The sequence below is a fragment of the Vigna unguiculata genome, chromosome 6, assembly GCF_004118075.2.
Source record: "Vigna unguiculata cultivar IT97K-499-35 chromosome 6, ASM411807v1, whole genome shotgun sequence".
In the NCBI taxonomy this organism is placed as follows: domain Eukaryota; kingdom Viridiplantae; phylum Streptophyta; class Magnoliopsida; order Fabales; family Fabaceae; genus Vigna; species Vigna unguiculata.
In genome coordinates, this window is record NC_040284.1 from 32,217,599 (window position 1) to 32,238,574 (window position 20,976).

Below are 20,976 nucleotides of genomic sequence, written 5' to 3' on the forward strand. Positions count from 1 at the left end.
ATGTTCAAATGGATATTCTCAAATTTGGGTCACACATTTAATTATCTTTACTCCTTTATGATAATTTTATTTATTATTTATTTTTTGTTTCATGATAATGTTTAATTATTTACTATAGAGGCTTTGATGTGTACAAGAAGTTAGATATGGAACTCAAACCATCTAGGTAAGTTACTCAAATTTATTAATATTTTTTGTTAGTATTTTTTGTGAATTCTCATCTAATATTCTACATTTGGTGTTTGTAGGTGTTAAAAAATTAAAAGGAAAAGATGTTCTCATGAGTGAAAATGAATCTGATGAAGAAGGTACATTATATTCTAGTAATTAAAATTTTCAATTTCAATTATTATATCATATCTAATTTTTCATTTTTTTTCTATGTGTAGGTGGATCGAATGCAAATGAAACCACTGATCATTTGTAAAATTAATAAATATTTTGGTTATTATAAAATTTTAGTAATGTGTAATTTTTTAGCTTTTATATAATTATTTGAATTTTATTTAGTTGTTATTTGATACTTTAATTTGAGATTTATACTATTATAATATTTTTCTTAATATTTGACATCATGAAAATCAAAAAGAGTATGTTATTTTAATATTGAATATTTTGATAGTATCATGATTCCGTTGGTGTGATTTTTAAATTTTTTTTATAAAAAATATTTAATTGATATATGGAACAATAAAAAAATGGGTATGGGTATGGGTATAAGAAAATACCCGTTACCCGGTGGGGATGGGGATGGGTCAAAAGTTGTATACCCGTTGGGTTTGGGGATGGGGATGGGGATGAATTTTTATTATGGGGATGGGGATGGGATCATGATACCCGTACCCGCCCCGCCCCGTTGCCATCCCTAGTGTTTATGGTATTGACTAAGACAAGCTTGCATAACTCTGATATTATTGATCAACACAACGTGAAAATACAGAGAAGAGTCTTTTATAAGACAAAAAGAGTATGCTTAACGGAATAACAAACGAGTATAACAGAAAACAGTAAATGTAACTGTAATATAGATGACAAACCGTTTATTTGAGAGGAAAAATTATTACCTTGCAATGCTTTATATACACCTAACTACCTAGGTATATGTTTGACCAGAAGGGTTCTTTTAGGTATGTACCTCATTACAAATTGTGGTACGTACAATTTTCATTCAAAATCGTACTCTGTAGACGTTGAATTAAAGTTTGATCTCATTTTATTTTTCAGATATATAGATATATAAATTAGATTTTAATAGTGATGAAATAATATACTAACTATGATATCTAATTTAACCTTCCTTACAAAATTATATGATATGAGAAGTAAAATTTATATCCATTTATATATATTATAAATTGATTTAATATATAGTCGACGACTTTGAACAATTAGTTTATCTTCAACCATTCACTGCTACTACGTACCTATTTGATTATAATAATTTATAGAAGGTTTTATATATTAAAAACCCTAATCCATGGAAGAAAGTTCTCGAGCTCCATGAAAGGGCAGGTGTTATTTATAGCATACTACCATTTTCTCACTACTGCTTATCTTCTGCCAATCATATCTCATCCTAATCAATTATTTACACTGGATAATAAACCTCTTAGCTTCCTATGCTAATTAAAAATTCTTATTCATTACCTCTTTATCTGCGCAAGCTTCGGATCTCGTATCTGCAAAAATAATGCCTTCAAACCAAAAAATAATTTTCAAAGTTTGTTGAAGCTATTGAACAGCTCATAACAAATAATTAGCAAATTCTCAGACAGCAGTCACCAAATTTCTGTACACGAATGCATCTTCTCTACACGTGGACACCTTCTTGTGGATGCAAATTATTAAACAACCATATATGTCTATGCATGCCACAAAAAGGGAACCGAATAAATTGGACACAGTTGATGCGTTTAATAAATTTTTGAATAAAGTATGTGATGATTTCGTTGCATGTCATGAAGCACGAAAACTTGATCAACGTATCATAATCTTTTGTAGATTGCAGAGAAGTTAGGTTTGAATTAATAAACGTATGCATAATTTAGCAATGGCTCCCACACTGTGAGATGTTTAAGAATAGTTTAATACGAAAGCTTGAACATTTTCTCGAGGGAGATAAACTGTTTCCAAAAAGAGAAGAGTTAGGTTTAAAAAAATGGTGGCTGTGTGATTGGAGAAATGTTAAAGAAAACATAACGGGAAAGAAATCTGAGTGGAAGATTAAATTAACGTTTGACTTTGTAGCTTTGTTGGCATTAGGCAGAGTTGGGTGAGACCATTTGAAGACAAAGTATTCTTAGAAACCAATGGTAATTTCACACCTTACCATGTTTTCCATTCATGCATCTTGAAAACTATGGCTAAAAACAAAACTATCAATATCCATCAAACCATTTTGTTCATCATCATTTTTTTCTTTCCAGCAAACATGTACGAACAACATCACTTTTATATATATTTTACGTGTATTAGGTGAAAGAGGAGAATGTGATGAAAAGGGTAAATGCTGCCCGTATTTAAAATATTGTTAAACTATGATTGAATTCAAATAATCTTAATTATTACTGGATAATCTCCTGGATTATATTCAGAAGATTGTTTTATGTGGGGATATGAAAAAAAAAAAGTAACTATTGTGGAATATCATATAATTTTTTAAGAGAAAGACAAGTACTATAAAATGTAGGTCGTGAGCTTTGTTTTTTCTATATTACTAATAAATTTTCTATTTTGATTTAATGTGAGATTTTCGACTTATATTTAGGTTTTAGATTTTTAATAATTTTGTAGTATTAAGACTGAAATGGAAAAAAAAAAACACAATAAAATTGTACTTTTAACAACTACCGTGTTAAAAATAATAATAATAACTTATTTCGGTTACAATTGTGTTTTAGAATAAAATAATATTATATTATTCGGTCAAAAGATTGTATAAAATATATAAAATCAATGTATGATTTTTCATATGAAAATTGTTTAATTAAAGAGACATAACATGAGAAACTTATTATAATGATATTATTTTATTTAGGATTAAAATGTTTTTAATGTTTAAATTTTTACGTGAATTATATTTTCTCTATCTCAAGATACGGTTTTCAAACTTTAAAAGAAAATAAATCTAATTAATTAATTTTATTATTACTGGCCTTTTTTTACTTATTTATTTGTTATAAAAGTTTTGATAAAAAATAATTATATTTCAATTATGGAACTCCTCTATTATACTTTATTTTTGATCGTGCATAAACTCCTGTAGGTTCGTTGACTTGAAATTTGTTGGTTTTTTGAAAACCATTTCATCTCTCTTTTTCTTTTCTTTCATTTTTCCCTCCTCTATCGCTCTCATTTTAAGATAGTGATATTTCGGTACGTAACCAATTTTATTACTTAAAAATAATTAGTTATTATTAATAATTAATTTAGATATTAATTTATAAAATTAAAAATTATTGATTATAAAAATAGTCAATAGAAATTTATATTAATTTGTAAATTGGTTTCTAGAATTAATTATTTGGGATTTAGCTACCAAAATAATTAGTTTCTAATTTTGTCACTAATTAATTTCTTTGGTAGTATATGTTTTGGTATCTAATGTTAGAGACCAATTTATAAATCAATTATAATTTCTTTATTCATAATCGTAACTATTTTAGTATCACTACTAAAAAAATTCATATTTGCTACCAATTTTCTTTTGAAATCTTTTTTATAGAAAATACTTACAAATTTTGTTGTGAAAAAAATTACAAAAAATTGCTACTAATTTTCTTGCAAAATATTTTGTATAAAACACTTTTCGCAATAAATTTGGTAAGAAATATTTACAAATTTTTTATTTTTTTAAAAAATAATTACCCACGAAAGAATTACCAACCAATCAAAAATTTTAGAAAAATAAACATAAAAAGGTATTTTCTTGTAAATTCTTTTAACAAATTTGCAAGAAAAATTCCATACATATGAAAATTTATGGTAACTAATTAGTTTTATAAATTAGTATCTAAATTGATTACTAGCAACTAATTATTTTTGTCACTAAAATTAATTATCATATTGGAGATTTCCGTATAATGTTTGTGAGAAAAAAAATTATAATTTAAAAATAATATTTCAACATGCGTATAACAGTTTAAGAATAATGCAATCATAAAAAAAGGTAACTAGGTAAAAACTTACAACTACATAATAAGTCGTAATTTAAATTTATTTTCAATCAATTTAATATATTCTTTAAATAGGTGACTGAATATCTAAGATAGAAAACTGAATATTTGTGGAAAGTTTATAACATTTAAGTAGCTACTAATATAGTAAACCAACTAACTTAATTAAAACATATTTTGATATTGTCTTAAATAAACTTTTAATTCGACTTAGTTATAAAAATATTAAGACTAAAATCCAACGTTAAATATTATAAAAATAAAAAGTTAATATGAGTGTTATCATCAACTCAATAAATATATTCTTTTGATTATAGAATCTTAGATACAATTGTATATAATAAAAGCGTTTGTAATATTTTTTTGAAAAAATACTTTGAAATTTTCTCACATGTTCTATTTTTTTTTAATATTCATAAATATATAATAATCACTTTAAATCTTTAATGTGTATTTATTTAATTTTATACTTTTCATGTAAAATATATATATTACATCATACCTCGCACTTATAACATAAAACTTATATATTTATAGGATAATTTAACCTTATATCTTAAAATTCGTGGAATGTAAATCCTCGTTCAGGTGAAGATTAATTTTTGTGCAACGAATATATCTCTTAAAATTCAACGAATATTTGATCTCATAATTTTTTGACGACACTGTTACCAAATCTTACGTCACTTTGCCTCGATCATTAGATAAACAACTTTTGCTAACGCCTGTTATCAAAATTGTTGTTTTAAGCCACCGAGTGAGTAATTTGGAGTTATTTTACCATCATCATCCCAATTTTTTTTAATGCCATTACTAAACTTATAATACACAGTGTCTTTTAATTTTTTTATTATTTCTTTGGAATAATAAAAATGTAAGTTTTTTTATATATTAAAAAATCAAGACCAGGATGTACACATAAATGTTAAGATTGAAATTAAATAATCTTTTGAGGGACTCAAAACTCTATTTAAAAACACATGCATTAATGTTTACCATTTCATAATCTCTCTTGTTAAATCTGTTAAAAGACTTGTATTTTTTAAAAGGTTAAGGTATTTTCTTTTTCACTTGCAGAGTTTTATTGTATGTTTCAACATAGGGAACGATCTTAAACTCTTTGTTGGTGAATGTCTCTTGTCAATGAGATTCACTACAATAATAACAAAAAAATATATTAAACTTTAGCCAATCATAGGTTTACGTCCCACACACATAAATTCGACAGAGATAATAACTCTCTTTAAATTTTTTTTCTGTCCCCACTTAAACTATAAAATATATTAACGAATAATGATGCTTTTATTACGTTTTTTTTTAAATTAATCAATAATTGAGTTATAATAATTATGGTGTTGTTGGGATGAAAAACGCAGCATTCTACCGTCAAAGATGGCTTCTCTTTTCATAAAAAAGTAAGCTTTGCATGTGACTTGAATAGCTTCAGCAGCTGAGAAACTGAAATGAATTGAAATTAGTAGTTTGGATTAGAAACTGTGCCACTATCATAAGCACAAGTCAATAAACTTTTCAAACTTCACTTTGACAACAAAGGAGAAAATAAGCAAATTAATAATATTATAAATGATCACTTGTAAATAAATAAATAAATAAAATATCGATTTTCAGAGAAAACAGTATCAGAACGATGACGTATTGCGGAGGGTGGGTGATAAGAGGTGCAACATATATAGAGTAAAAACGGAAGAAAATAAGAAAAGAAAGGTACTTTTTCAGAAAAAATTAAAATAATAAAATAGATCTTATCCCATATCATGCCTAATAAATGTTTGGGAGCAGTATATAGTATTTTAAATTAAGGCAACACCGAACTCTATTATTGCCACGGTGTATATTAAATGCTCATCCTCAACCTTCTTTGCATTTATTATGTACACACATTTATTTAAGATGCTGACTATAACAGTACTTGCTTCATCAAATGACTTTCATTTTTATTTGTCCTTTTTTTACATTTTTAATAAGTTTCTTCAGATATTGTTGTCTAAGAAATATAAATATAACACTTTCAATCATTTTTATAAGCTATTCATGAAAGGCACGATGCAATGAAGGATATGATCAAAATGAAAGAGAGGGAGGTATATGCGTATTTCTCGTATTTATATTAACGTCCACTTCACAATAATATTTTACCATTTTTTTAATTTGATAAACACAAAAATAAAATTAGCTTATTTTATTAAAACACGTTTTTTTAAAATAAAGACAAATAAACCGACCCATATTATGTGATAAAAAAAAAAGCATGTGTGTAGAAATAAGATGAATTACACTTTTTATACAGTGAAGAAGTTGAAAACAAATAAGTACTTTATCCAATGAGAGTGTGATGCAGGTGATGGTTTGCAGCTAGAGATGAAAGTGGTGAATAGAAGAAGACCAATTAATGAGAAAGATGTATATGTATGTATGTGTATTCCAGATAAGCTAATAGCATTCAACATAAAAGGCTTGCTTTAGGGAAAAGGAAGAAAAGAAAAGTTATATGTATGCATGGATAAAAGAAGAAAACCAACGCCGTGTATTCCCTGTAATACAAACACACACGCCCACGTGGCGTCTCCTTTTCGTTACAGCTAATATCAATCCAGAAAGTTTCAGGGATCACACCCCCGCAAAATCATGCCTTCACACTTCACTCCATCCTAATCTTAATCACTTTTTTAATACAATTTTACATTCACAAACACAGATCTATTTACTTTTCAAATCATAATCCAGTTAATGCAATAGTGTTACAAGTTTATGTAATTAAACTCAAACTTCAACATCAAACGTACGTAAAAATAGATTAAGAAAAATTCATAGATTAGATGAGACACGTAGCCAATGCCCAGAGGGATAACAGGAGGACGGCACCGAATCAATTTGACTTCCCTTCTTTCTTAATCTTCACTTTCTTCCTATTTATACCACAAAACTACTACTACCTCCACTACGGACCCTACTATCATAACTCCATTTTTTTCTTTCTCTCTCTCTCTCGTCACCTTCAACCATTCACCTTACACACAACCTAATGGGGAGAGCACCTTGTTGTGAAAAGAATGGCCTCAAGAAAGGACCATGGACCACCGAGGAGGATCAGAAACTCATTGATTACATTCAGAAACATGGATATGGCAACTGGAGGACACTCCCAAAGAATGCTGGTATGTTACCAAATTAAACAAAATGAAATAACTGCATTTAAATAAATGGTTTTGTTTTTTTATTTAACCGATGAGTTTTGTGTTATTTATTGAATAGGGTTGCAGAGATGTGGAAAGAGTTGCCGTCTTCGTTGGACAAACTATCTCCGACCAGATATAAAGCGAGGTCGGTTTTCGTTTGAAGAGGAAGAGACAATAATTCAGCTACACAGCATTCTCGGCAACAAGTGAGTTCCTTAAATATTTTTAACGTTTCTTCTGAAACATAGCTAGCTGCGTAGACTCATATCAGTATTCTTACTGGATTATGTAGGTGGTCTGCTATTGCTTCTCGCTTACCAGGAAGAACAGACAATGAAATCAAGAACTATTGGAACACACACATTAGAAAAAGGCTTCTGAGGATGGGAATTGACCCTGTCACACACAGTCCTCGACTTGATCTATTGGACATCTCTTCCATTCTAAACGCATCTTTCTACGGTTCATCACAAATGCTCCTTGGCATGCAGCAGTCTATGGTGAACCCCGAGCTTTTAAGGTTGGCTTCTTCGCTCTTCTCCTCCTCACAGCAACACAAACACCTTGAAATGTGTGCTCCCAAGGGTCAACAGAACCAGCTCTGCGATCCACAAGTTCAGAATCATGTTCCACACCTGGCACAATTTCAAGATCCAGTTCAAGAGGTGCCTGCATGCAGCACCACCGTGTTCGGCACCCCTTGTGTTTCATTGCCTCTCTCTCAACCACAGTTGGTTGAGCCCCATAATGTGGACCCATACCCATCATCAAGTTTCACAGACTTCACTTACCAACAACATTCTCATGATGATCAAATTATAAGTGATTGGCACAAAGATGGGGTTGCTTTAAGCACTTTAACAGATGACTATGTCCCTCAGTTATCAAGCTATAATTATTATAGTACTTCTGATGCTCAAAATCTCGTGTATCCCCCCTTGTCCGAACCTTCCACTTTCCTTTCCAATAACAGCAATCAGAAGTTCAGCTTCGCTTCTTCGCCAAGCCCCACACCGTTGAATTCAAACTCCACGATAATCAACGGGAGCAACACAGAAGACGAGAGAGACCAGAGCTATGACAGTAGCAGCATGTTGAAATTTGAAATCCCAGATATTTTAGATGTGAATGAGTTCATGTAATGTGATCAGATACACAGATCATCAACGATTAATTAAATCAACTAAAACGTCGATTGATTTTATCACATGTCCCCCAAATTGTTTTTCTGGGAACCTTGATACGGATCCGTGGTGTTGATTCCTGTAACATTTTCCTAATTTTTATTATTGATTGACAGTTTAAATTTCTTAATTGAGCTAGCTTTGACTTTATTAGCAAGTACCAACGTCATATCTATTTTTTAAGTTATACGAGTTTCTATTATTGCTATGTATGCATGTCTGCTTTCCCTCTATAGATTAGACGTTACTTCAAGAAAAAAGTGCTTAATTAAAAACAACTATATCACTCCAACACTTCAGCAAGCAGATACTGTACAATAGCCAGAAAAGCCAAATCTAAGGAGTGTACATGTCTTTTGTCAGCTGCATGCTTAACATAATATTCAATATTGTTTGGGTAGAACAACTACTTGAATACAAAATATTAGCACTATCACATTTTATATATAAACTTCCCTTTGCAATCGTACGCTGAGTGTTTGTGATGCTTGGATGGGGCTTTCTCCAATTAGAAATTATACCCACAAATAGAAATAATTAAATAAAAAAAAATGCAGTGAGATGAGGAAATCTTTGGGAAGGAAAGACCGAGGAGGAAGGGAAAATTAGGTTTCAGATATCCCGACAGTGAGTCCAAGATTCTGGCGAGGTGACCGGAGACGGCACGCCGGAACACGTGCGAATGACACGTGTCCTGAACACCTGTAATGGATAAGTAATAGTACGATTTGCATGGGGATTATGGGTAATTGGATCTTAGAGAAGCATTGACTTATACAGACAAATGGGGCACGTGTTCGTGCAACGTCGGTGACACCGCAACATGCGGGCCCACGATGTTGCTTTTTTCGTTTGAAATCACAAGCCGTGCCTCTTGTGCTGTGTCTTTTTTATTTTTGTATTATTATTTTATGAGAGCGCTACCATTAATAATTATTGGTTTACTGTTCACTACTATTAATTGCGTCAGCATTTGGGACACGTGGGTTCAATTATGAAGGAGGGCAGCGGTTCAGGTTTCGCTGAACCGGTTATTTCGTTTGAACCCGGAACGCCGTTACTAAACCGAAGTGGGTTGCGTGCAATAATGTGGTGATGATTGAGTTGAAAAGGTACGCTGCTGTTGCAGATTGGCATGGCAGAACGAATCAATCTAAAGTTTAATAGATTAAAAAATTTGACATAATATAAATAAAATGTTGAAATCGGATATTTCAAAATTTTAATCAAAACTGAAAAGAAAATTCTGAAAAACAATCTTTAAAGTTCTTACCGATCTTTGGGGATTTATACGCTTTTCATTAGGTCAAAAGTTATAATTATTAGTCAGGGTGTAATTCTATTTACTTAGAAATGTAACCGTCTAAACGTCACGATCTGATTATAATCCGACCTACCGCCACAGAATAATTGATGTCATATACAACAATCTCCTCCCACAACAAGGTCGCAAGGTCTCAATCACAGGACAATTGTACAACTCGTAACAATCTCTTCCTTAACAATTATCCATCAGAAATCAAATTCGTGACCTCAGGACAATTGTGCAATCCGCAACAAATACGATAGAGAAAGAAAGGGAGATAAACTCTCAAAATGCATGATCTTAAATTTTAAATTATTAAATTTACTACATTCATACTGAATAATAATTCAACATAAATTACAAATTAAAACAATTTTACACAGTTAAATTACGTACTCACCTATTATTATCTGCTATATCAACCAACGTAGATAAGATACCAAATACATGTAATTTTGTTTGACTGTAAATATTTATATTTATATTTAAATTAAATATTAACTTAAGCAATTCAAGCTCAAAGCTTTATACTGTCTAAAATAAATTAAAATAACAAACTAACTAAGGAAATCAATTTAACGGAAAAAAAAAAGAGAGACAAGAAGTAATGCTATTGTTGAATTGATATTTTTAAATTTAAATTTAAAGAAAGAATCTCATCAATAACGTATAAGTATTTCCAAATCTTAATACTAATAATAACTACGATTATTATTAAATAAATTAAAAGCACCCAATACAAAATAACAGCTAAAAAGATAAATAAAATTTGCTTTCAGCGGAAGTGACGATCTAAATAAATAAAAATTAAGACAGAGAAATAAGAAGTAAATTGAGAAAATGATAGAGCAAAATTGCATGAAAACTCCAAAAAACATAAAGTCTCTATCTTCATTATCATAAGAGATGGAAGTTATTACTAAAGTCTACTGATCCAGAATTGAGGTGTTGGAAGCAAATGAGGGTTGTACAGGTGTTAGGTACGTTTATGTAGAATTTCTAAATTACGTGTATTCCACAATTATCGTTTATGTAGAAAGTACGATCCATATATATATTTGAACTGCATGTGCCTTTTTCATCAAAGCATATTAACAGAACTACTCAGAATCAGAAGCAAACAAAAACCTGGTCCTACTCCTCAACATTGACCCGTCTCTATATAACTGGGAATTGCCTCTACATGCTTTCTGCCACATGCTCTAATAATCCTTCATAATACTCACCACCAAGTCCTAAATTTCTGTCTTCCCACAATTTTTTGTCTTTTAAACACACAAAACTAACATGGAAAAATTGAAACTACTTGGTAATATAATTAATATGGAACACTCAATCATTTAGACCTGCTACAATCACGAATCATTTGAAGGCATTGTGTAAGAACAGATGCATTATTATTCATCACATCATATTGGGTGGCTGGGATGACTATGGAAGCAGGAAAGTTGGACATTTTTTGGTCAACGCCAAGCTTTCGACCACACACTATCTTTGAAGCATAATTCTGCATTAAATAGGTATGGTAAGCTGCTAAGTCACCATCTTAAGTTGTTTATCTAAGATGATAGCTTTCTTTGTCTCACTCGTTAATAATGAAGGTTCATAAGTTTGGGTTACTGATTACCCTTGTTTTCCCGTACGCATGTAACATGTTCGTCACGTTTACGTCACACAAAAATGATTGACTTTGTAGACAACTAGGTGTGTGTGCACACGAAGTCGCATTTGTCGTTAAGCAAAAGGGTTCAGAACGTGTCCTACAATAGAGACATGTATGTCCATCTGTTTTAGATTATTAAGGAAAGGATATTGGTTATTATGGCCTAGTCTTTGACTCGCGCCTATGTATTTGCCACTGCGACTCTCGCTTTCTCTCTCGACCGACCAAAGAAAAACTGTTTCCAACTTCAAAGATTTTGAATAAGTAAACACTTAAAGTGGATCCATGTCTTATTGTCATCGCTTCGCTTCACTTCCATTTTCTTCTTTTTATCTTATCTCTACCTTTTAAATTACTCAGAATAATTATTTGCAACGTCTATCCATTTCCTTGACATATTCAGACATCTTTTAATGTCGGCGTCCAAAAACAACGCTTACTTTGATCTACAGCGTAGCTTTATTTAACGCAAATTCCTCGTTGATTTTTTTTATACTGCATTGAAAATGGTGTGAAATAGATTAAACATGATTTGTAAGATGCTTATCAATAAAACGTGTCTCTACTGTGGATAGTGGCAATCTTTCTCTCACTTAATATTTCAACAATGACATTAAAGTGTAATAATATATGAACATTGAAGTCCCGGTATATATTTATTTCTGCCCAACAAATTAAAGACGAAAAGAAACTTATATATAGGTGATTTATTCCCGTGAGATGTGACCCATTAGAAAATGAAAAGCTTCTGGAAAAATATAATTGAAGGTTGAAGTGCAGTTTTCAACGCCATGGATGTTAATGGCAGTGACCGATCAGAAGATATATTGAAAAACTGTGGGCGGAGAAAAGAAGTTGAATGAATTGGCTATTGGATGGACCAACTCTCCTCAGAGCAAGAAGGTCAGCAGAAATTAGAGAATGCAGTGTTTGATTAGTCAATAAATAGCTCAGTGATGTGATTCCACTCATAAAATTTGTCCATAATATTAGGTTAAGATGGCTGTAATTAGGTCTGTAGTCTCCACATAACTACAAGTGTCACGTAATTTCTCTACCACTAATCATTATCAAACTTAAAACAAAAATGGGTTCAATGCTTCCTAAATTATTAGAAAAAGACTTTCATCACTGTTAAGGTCCACTGCAATCGTTTGACTCTAATTTTTTTACTTTCATTCCAATACGTACTCACTTTGTGTTTTCTATATATCGTATTTTTCTCTTCTTTTCTCTTCTAATATTTTTCTCTCTTCTTGAGACCAGGGTTTTTAATTTAAAATAGCGCACTGGCAAAATTAAAGTGCATAAGATTAACTTATATGTTATAATTATAGATTAAAAAAAAATCCAATGGATAATGGCCTCATTCTTTCTGCTATGTCTATTACACGTTCTTAATATTTTTATCCGTACGTATTCATTAACTTTTCTCTCATTTAATAAACAAATGTTTCTCCCATTCCAACCATCCTCTTTTTTACCTTACTTTTTAGTTATTTAATTGTTGTGTTCATCTTTATTTTTTAACAAAAATCAATATAAAAGGTGGGCTCAAACTAAATGGCCCATTTATATCTATGGGCCTACATACAGAAATGTGGGCTCAAGACGGGCTGACTTATTCACCTCTCTAGTAGTTACGTACTCAAATCAAAATCTTAAATTAAAAATGTGTATTGAATATAGTATTGAAGAGGCAACGAATTTAAAATTGGATTATACGTTGCAACCCATTTATTGGGCTGGGCTATTTTGGCCGTGTATGATCCATAAGTTGCACCTAGTCTGTGATAATACTGTGTTTGGATAACAGTGTTAGTAGCTTAAAATTCTTTAAGAAATAAAAGCTTTAACGATAGGTAGAGCTGTCAAAACGGGTAACTCGGTTCGACCCGACTTGACCCATCATGGATTGATGATTTAGTGAGACAATCCAACTCGTCTCACTTTTTAGCGAGCCAAAAAAATTTGAATCCGGTCCGGCCCACCACGGGTTAGCGGGTTAAATGGGTTAGCTCACGAGTTCAATTAATTAAAAAATATATATTATTTTTTATTTTTTTGTTCAGTCAAAACTAAATTGTAATTCTAATTAAAGTCTAAATAAACTTTAATACAATCCAAATACAAACCAAAATAAAAAAAATACAAATTATTTATGTGTTGGATAAAAAAATAACTTAACATGACCCAAATATAAAGTCCAACTTAATAAAAAAAGATAAAAACACTTGTGTGACTCTTTTATCTGCGGGTTGGTGAGCCAACCCGGCTCACTACGGGTTCAACCCGGATGAGCCAGATTCTAAATAGCCGGAAATTTGTAAAAAAATTTCAACTCAACTTGGTCCAAACCCATAAACCAGGTTAGCTCACGAATTTCAACCCATTTTGACAATTCTAACTATAAGACTGTTGTTCCCATTTATGAGAATATACATTAATCCTCATCCATGCCTGTTATTCAATTACGTGTGACGTGATTTTTTTTGCGAAAAACACTTTTACTCTTCCTTATAGAACTTCCTCTACTCCTTATAAGGAAATTAGAAAATGAAGCGACAAAAACAACAAAGATTGGTGATTAATGATTCATTAATTTGTTTTTAAAATAACCCTATTATCAATTCTAAGAAACATTTAAAAATAATAATGCTTTATTAAGATGTGTGAACGTAAGTTAATTTTGTAATAATGAATCGTTTGTGAGAGTTACTTATATATCATGACGTAATTGAGAAGAAAACATTGTAGATATTTTAATAAAAGTATTTATGAAGAGCATGAATTATTGATGTATATTAATGAGGGTGGCAGCAGAAGTGAACTGGTGTGAATGGTGACGTGCATGGCTCTTTAACCACACAAGTCTTTGCTTTAGTTTTTCAAATCTGATTTTTTTTTTATCAATTTTTAAGTGAAAAAAAAGATATTTAAAATAATTTCAATTTAAATATTCATTGTGAATTTTTGGTGTGCTTGATACAGTGTAAAATCAAACATTCACATTTTTTGGGATTGAGTCATTACCACTCTAAAGTATTAAAAATGCATTAATACTAGTTTCCTCAATATGTCTTCCTTAGGTTATTTATTCTTCTATGTTTTCAACCAATAGAGACAATGCTGAGTTCTCATGTAATTCCATGAATAATAAACACAATTCTTCACAGCTTTTTTTATATAGTATTTCAATAATATTATTTTATACAAAATCAGTAATTATTTGGCAAAAAACTTTCTGAAATAAAGATTAAAAATGGTCTCCTAATAAATATTACCCATAAAAACCTAATTTCAACAATAATAAAAGAATCTTATTTTAACTTTTCCTACTCTAAATAAGTAAATCCAAAAATCAGCACTCCAAGTGAACTCGAATTTTAATGAGAAATCAACAATTTCATATATACAGCTAGCACTTTGAATCCAGCAATCCTGTGAGAAACATATTTACCGTGAAATTCTTATTTTCATAATTTTTCTAAAAATGGACTTGGATGAAAAATATTTTATAATTACATAATCCTATAAAATCACACCGCCATAATAATATTAATAAATGTTTTTATGTTAAATCACCCTAATTAAGGCACTTTTCTCTTTTTTGTTGTGCCCTAAAATTTGACACGTTCCCTTTCATCACAACACTCGTGTTGCTTTCAAGCAAAGGTGCTAAATGTGGGTACATTGTTCTCACTTGCTGTCATTAATTATTCAAATGAAAATTGTTTAAACTAAAGAGAAATTGGAAAGTGTGTGGAATGAGGTGGGTTTCGTAAAAAAGTAAACATAAATTAAATAATGACAACTTGTGCTAATACTAGGATATAAATAATAATAATAATAAATTAAATCGAAATAAAGTTATATAGCAATGTTTTTGCATATTCATCTTAAGTAAATAAATTTAATTCGCAACAGTAATTATATTTTTTTAAATGTTCAAAAATTACATAATTATATTTTCATAATTATGTATAAATATCTTTTATATTCAAAAATATTTTATCAATATAATATTGTAATTTTGGAAACATAAGATAATTTTGATCTTAATTAATAACCTTAACGTCTGATATTCTAATATTTTCGAGTTAAGTATATTAGACAAAATAATAAAATAAAATTCTATACTTAACTCAATGCATATTCTAAAATTTATAATTATTCTATTTTAAATATGCACTTTTAATGCTTGTTTCATTTAAAAAAAAATTATCTCAAGAGTTTTTTTTTTATCATCCCTTGGTTTTAATTTTGTCTAATTTAAGAAAATCATTATGTTTTTGATATTTTCAGTTAATTATTTTATGCCTATTGATAAATACATTTTTTGAGTCATACATAAAGCTCTGGGATAGAGATAAACCGAGTAAGGAAAAATTCTCGTATATATATTTATATACACTGGAGAAATTCTACAATAAAATTGACATAAAATATGTTGAAATTTATTTATAGTAAATACTAAATATTTTCATAAAAAAAATTTACATACAATACAAGGAAATATTAAGTCAGATTGAAAATATTTTTAATACGTCTTAAGTTGGTCAGAAATTTTCTCGTGTTTGTTTCTAGAAGTTAGTCATAAATCTTTTTACCACATTTGATAAACAGGAATATAGGCATAGAAAATAGACAATTGATTCTAGAAGGTTCGTTAAGGAAGGAAACGACTATTTTGTTTATTCATCTTTTGGGTTAAGTTTAGTTTATTCCTAGAATAGTATTTGAGCTACATTTCAACATGATTTTTTCTACACAGATCGCACAAAAGAACTGACCACTGATATTATCGAAGGTATTACACAACGGATTATTGAAAATATTTAAAATCATTAATTAATAGCATAGAAATAATTTATTAATTTATTATTGTTTTGAATTTGGTGTGATATTATGGTTATTATTTGAGGAAATATTTGTGAGAAAAGATGGATTTGTTTTCCATGTTGGGATTGAAATGAATTTAATGGGTGTTTAGGGTTTGTTCCATTGGTTGAGACGGCCTCAGTCAAGGAAAGACGTGTTCTGTGTTCTCAGCCTCACCTCACACACCTCCTTAATAGCATCGCTTCTTTCATTCCTTCCGTTCCGTTTCATCATCTTCATCAAACCACCATAGCATGATCTCTTCCTTCGCAGGTTCCTTTTTCTTCAACTTTTTACTTCCCTCATCTTCTCTCTCTGTTTTCCTTCGCCTCTGCATTTAGGTGATTTCAATTTTTTATTTCCTGCTATATTTATTTCATGGCCGTTCTCTACACGCTGCTCTGTTTCTTTGATTAAACGAAACAATCTTCGTCGTTTTTCTTTCCGGGTTGAATTTTAGACTCAGGATCTCTCATGTGGGGAATGCATCTGGAGTTTCAGTAGGAATCCTTGATCCTTTCATTCTGTTGCACCAAAAAAATTGTAAGGGTCTATTCGTTCATTCTCCAGCCATCTGGGTGCTGTTATTTCATGGCTATTGGTTCATCTCTGACCTGTATTTATATGTAATTGCCTTCAAAAGGTAGAGATCTAATCAATGGAAAATGTTAGAAACGACAGTTCTTACCTTCTAATTATAATGTCTAACTCAATTAAGTTCCCTTCTTGGATGGTGTGAGAAAATGTGTAGTTGTTTTAAAGCGGGCTGTAACAGAGTGGAAAGGAGAGGTAATACAGGCAAACTAGGAATAAATTGGAACTCCAAAAAGTGAGGAACAAATAGTGGGACATATTATATGCGGGATCAACCTTTTCATCCCCTTTATGCCGCTCGGGGGGATGGATGTAAACTTTAGTGCTCATCTACGTCTATACCTATTATGATCATGAGTGAAGATAAGTCATTGTAGGGAGCATTTCCAAGTAACGGTTTACTTGTGTACAATATTTATGGATGGGATAACCTGAAATATACTTGAATCATGTGATCAAAGTATTGCTTTATTGTAGTTGACATGGTTATTGTTTTTCACTTTGCAGATATTTGATGCTTAGAAATATAAGGAGAGCTTTTCGATCTGTTCGTACTCACAATAGCAGATACCTGGAAGCGAGTAAAAATGGGCCAATTGTCGCAGTTGGACCGAATATCCACCACTGCCGGTTGTACGTGCAATATAAGTTTCCTGGTGAAGCACGCAGTGCATTCTTGTGGCATGGGACAAGGGAAGCCTTTCATAAATGCTGTTCTTTTAGGAAGTTTTCTGTAGCCTCAGCAAGCAATACAGTCACACATGATTCTCAGATTGCTTTGAAAAGGCTGTACAGAAAGTATTGTTCCAGTGGTGATGCTACACCTACCGTAAATATGATTGCGCAGGCAGTGAGCTTGGCTTTAGCTCGTTCTTATCTGTTAGTTCCTGGTATTTTGGCATTTACAAGTGGAGAGCTTGCATTTGCACAGCGAAATTGGGCAGATGCAGAACGGTACCCATCACAGAATGCTTTGTACATGCGTGCACAAGATGGGTATAATTACATGTTTACATTTACATTCATAATAGTTGAAGGACTTATCTTATTAGTGAGGGCACTCTATCTAGCAATATTATTCTCTCCTAGCATTGTGATGGCACCATTTGCAGATAGTTTTGGACCAAAGTTTAGGAAACTGTGGCTCCATGTTGTTCATCGCACACTAGAAAAATCAGGGCCAGCATTCATAAAATGGGGTCAGTGGGCAGCTACGCGGCCTGATCTCTTTCCTCGAGATTTATGCACTAAGCTTTCGGAACTTCATACTAAAGCTCCAGAGCATAGTTTCAGCTACACAAAGAAAACTATAGAAAAAGCATTCGGTCGAAAAATTTCTGAAATTTTTGACAATTTTGAAGAACTTCCTGTAGCATCTGGAAGCATCGCTCAAGTGCACCGTGCTTCTTTAAAATATCGTTATCCTGGTCAGCAAGCAAAGCCACTGGTGGTTGCGGTAAAGGTTAGACATCCTGGTGTGGGAGAGTCAATCAGGCGGGATTTTGCTATCATTAATTTGGTGGCAAAAGTTTCAAAATTCATTCCTGCCCTTAATTGGTTAAGATTAGATGAGAGTGTACAACAATTTGCAGTTTTCATGATGTCTCAAGTTGACCTTGCGAGGGAAGCTGCCCATTTGAGTCGCTTTATTTATAATTTCCGTAGATGGAAGGATGTTTCTTTCCCCAAGCCTGTCTATCCACTAGTGCACCCCGCTGTTTTGGTAGAAACATATGAGAAGGGTGAGAGTGTCGCGTATTATGTTGATGATCTTCAAGGACATGAACGGCTTAAATCTTCTCTTGCTCATATTGGGACTCACGCACTTCTGAAAATGCTTCTGGTAAAGTATCTCTGATTTGCAGTTTTTTGTGCCACTACTTACTTGTATATAGGGATACTTTATTTGTTTATTTTGCGGATACTTTATTTGTTTTGCACCATAAAGCATAAGTCATCACGACTGACGATCTCAAATTTCACATGACTTGATGTATTGCTTGTTTTCATTTATAATAACAATCGCAAACCATGTCTTTTAATAATTATCTACTCTTTCTAGAAACTGTTTTTACTGTGTGATAAACTGGTTTTTCAGATCATTACAGATTAGCTTTAGAGGGTTTCTTTGTTGGATATTCATAAAGTATGGTGATGTTTACATGGCCCTGGTTGTTTAGATCTACTTTGTAATTATTTATTGAGTTTTCTTTGCCTTATCAGTCATACTGAATTTTCTTTTGTCCAAAATAATAGTTTGGTTTTTGAATGAACATCTTAGATCTGTTGATAATAATAATCATATCATGCATCTTCTAATCCTTAGTTTGAACGAAAAGAAATTTGACTTCTGGTAACAGTTTTAAACTTGAAGATCATAAAGTTTTAGCTTCCAAGACATTGCAATGTCTTCTTTCAGGTGGACAACTTCATTCATGCTGACATGCATCCTGGAAATATCCTTGTTCGAGTGGGTCAGAGCAAGTCGCGAAAACGGCTCTTCAAATCAAAGCCTCATGTAGTTTTCCTTGATGTGGGCATGACTGCCGAACTCTCTGGTAGTGATAGAATAAATTTACTGGAATTTTTTAAAGCTGTTGCGCGCCGAGATGGTCGGACTGCTGCAGAATGTGCCCTCAACTTGTCAAAGCAACAAAACTGTCCAAATCCTGATGCCTTCATTGAGGTACTCTTGTCTTCAACTGTCCAAGCATATGTTACATGGATTGTGCTTTCTGGTTTATTGACTCCGAATGTTAAATAATTTATTCTACTATAGTTTTGCATGGAACGATTGACATTGGTTATTGTTTGATTGCTTTATTTTCTGGAGAGAAATGGATTTTATTTTCTTGAACCATGTTAGACGATGTCTGTAATTTGTCTTCTAACAGGAAGTGGAAGAATCGTTTACTTTTTGGGGCACCCCAGAAGGTGACCTGGTTCATCCTGCGGAGTGCATGGAGCAATTACTTGAGAAAGTTAGGCGTCACAGAGTTAATATTGATGGCAATGTTTGTACTGTCATGGTGACAACCTTGGTTCTTGAGGTAATTGCTTTTCTTCATTTTATTGTGTTCTCTAAATAGTGTGATAAATATACATGTACTGATACAGCCAAGGAAGAAGATAGATAATACTTATTCCTTTCCCATATACTATTTCTGTTTGCTGATGTGATTCACCTTTTTTAATTTGTAGGGTTGGCAGCGAAAGCTTGATCCTGGTTACAATGTGATGCAGACACTGCAGACGCTGTTACTTAGAGCTGATTGGGCAAAATCTCTTTCTTACACAATTGACGGACTCATGGCCCCTTGAGGAGGAAGTTTCTTTCTTTGTTGAGGCTCTTGAGAAACAATTTTGACTAACATAAAACCCTAAACAAACACATCTGTCTTGATGGCTCTCCCACATTTTTTTGTTTTATTTTAATTTTTGAAAGTTTATCCCCTGTATTCATCTTGGTTAATTACCAAGTTATTTTTGTTGTGAGCATCATAGTTTACCAGAAGAGTGGAAGTAGAAGTAATAAAACGGTGAATATACGTTTAATGCCCTCTGCATATTTCTTATTAAAGTGAAATGAACAAAAAGCTGGTCTTAAATGGCGAGTTGATACTCAAATAACTAATTTCTTATTTTCTTAGTAGTAGTTCTATGTAAACTTTCTTTTAGCAAGTACAGTCATTTTTTTAATTCTTCGCATTTTTGTTGCGATTTTATTTTATTAGTAGAGAAACATATGATGCAATGACAATATCTCCTTTATAAGGGAATCGGTGGTTTGAGAAAAGTATAATTTCTTTTTGTTTAATTCATATATTAGAAAATAACATTTATAAAAAAAAAATACGTAGTTTATTTTCCGAAATCATGATTGCTATGTATTACAAGTTTTCTCTTGTACTAAATCCTGGTTTATTTTAATTTTCTTTCTAAACCCTCAACTATGTAACAGAGCATCGCAACTTTA

At 31.6% G+C, this 20,976-nt stretch overlaps 2 protein-coding genes across 5 annotated transcripts; both read left to right on the forward strand.

Annotated features, from left to right (window-relative positions):
* The first annotated feature begins 7,112 nt into the window (after positions 1 to 7,112).
* Positions 7,113 to 8,686, forward strand: LOC114187495 (transcription factor MYB102-like). The gene is made up of 3 exons (XM_028075755.1): positions 7,113 to 7,351; positions 7,449 to 7,578; positions 7,665 to 8,686. Exons 1-3 carry the CDS (start codon positions 7,219 to 7,221, stop codon positions 8,512 to 8,514), a joined length of 1,113 nt encoding a protein of 370 aa, XP_027931556.1. The 5' UTR covers positions 7,113 to 7,218; the 3' UTR covers positions 8,515 to 8,686.
* A 7,569-nt stretch (positions 8,687 to 16,255) lies between these two features.
* On the forward strand, positions 16,256 to 20,652 carry LOC114188021 (probable serine/threonine-protein kinase abkC). 4 transcript variants are annotated; one of them, XM_028076503.1, is made up of 7 exons: positions 16,257 to 16,335; positions 16,519 to 16,679; positions 16,867 to 16,949; positions 17,508 to 18,843; positions 19,420 to 19,686; positions 19,895 to 20,050; positions 20,202 to 20,652. In XM_028076503.1, exons 4-7 carry the CDS (start codon positions 17,515 to 17,517, stop codon positions 20,319 to 20,321), a joined length of 1,872 nt encoding a protein of 623 aa, XP_027932304.1. In that variant the 5' UTR covers positions 16,257 to 16,335; positions 16,519 to 16,679; positions 16,867 to 16,949; positions 17,508 to 17,514; the 3' UTR covers positions 20,322 to 20,652. The 4 variants fall into 4 exon arrangements, with proteins under 4 accessions (XP_027932306.1, XP_027932304.1, XP_027932305.1 ...); XM_028076505.1 differs by lacking the exon at positions 16,867 to 16,949 and having other exon boundaries at positions 16,256 to 16,335; XM_028076502.1 differs by lacking the exon at positions 16,257 to 16,335 and having other exon boundaries at positions 16,476 to 16,679.
* Positions 20,653 to 20,976: the final 324 nt, after the last annotated feature.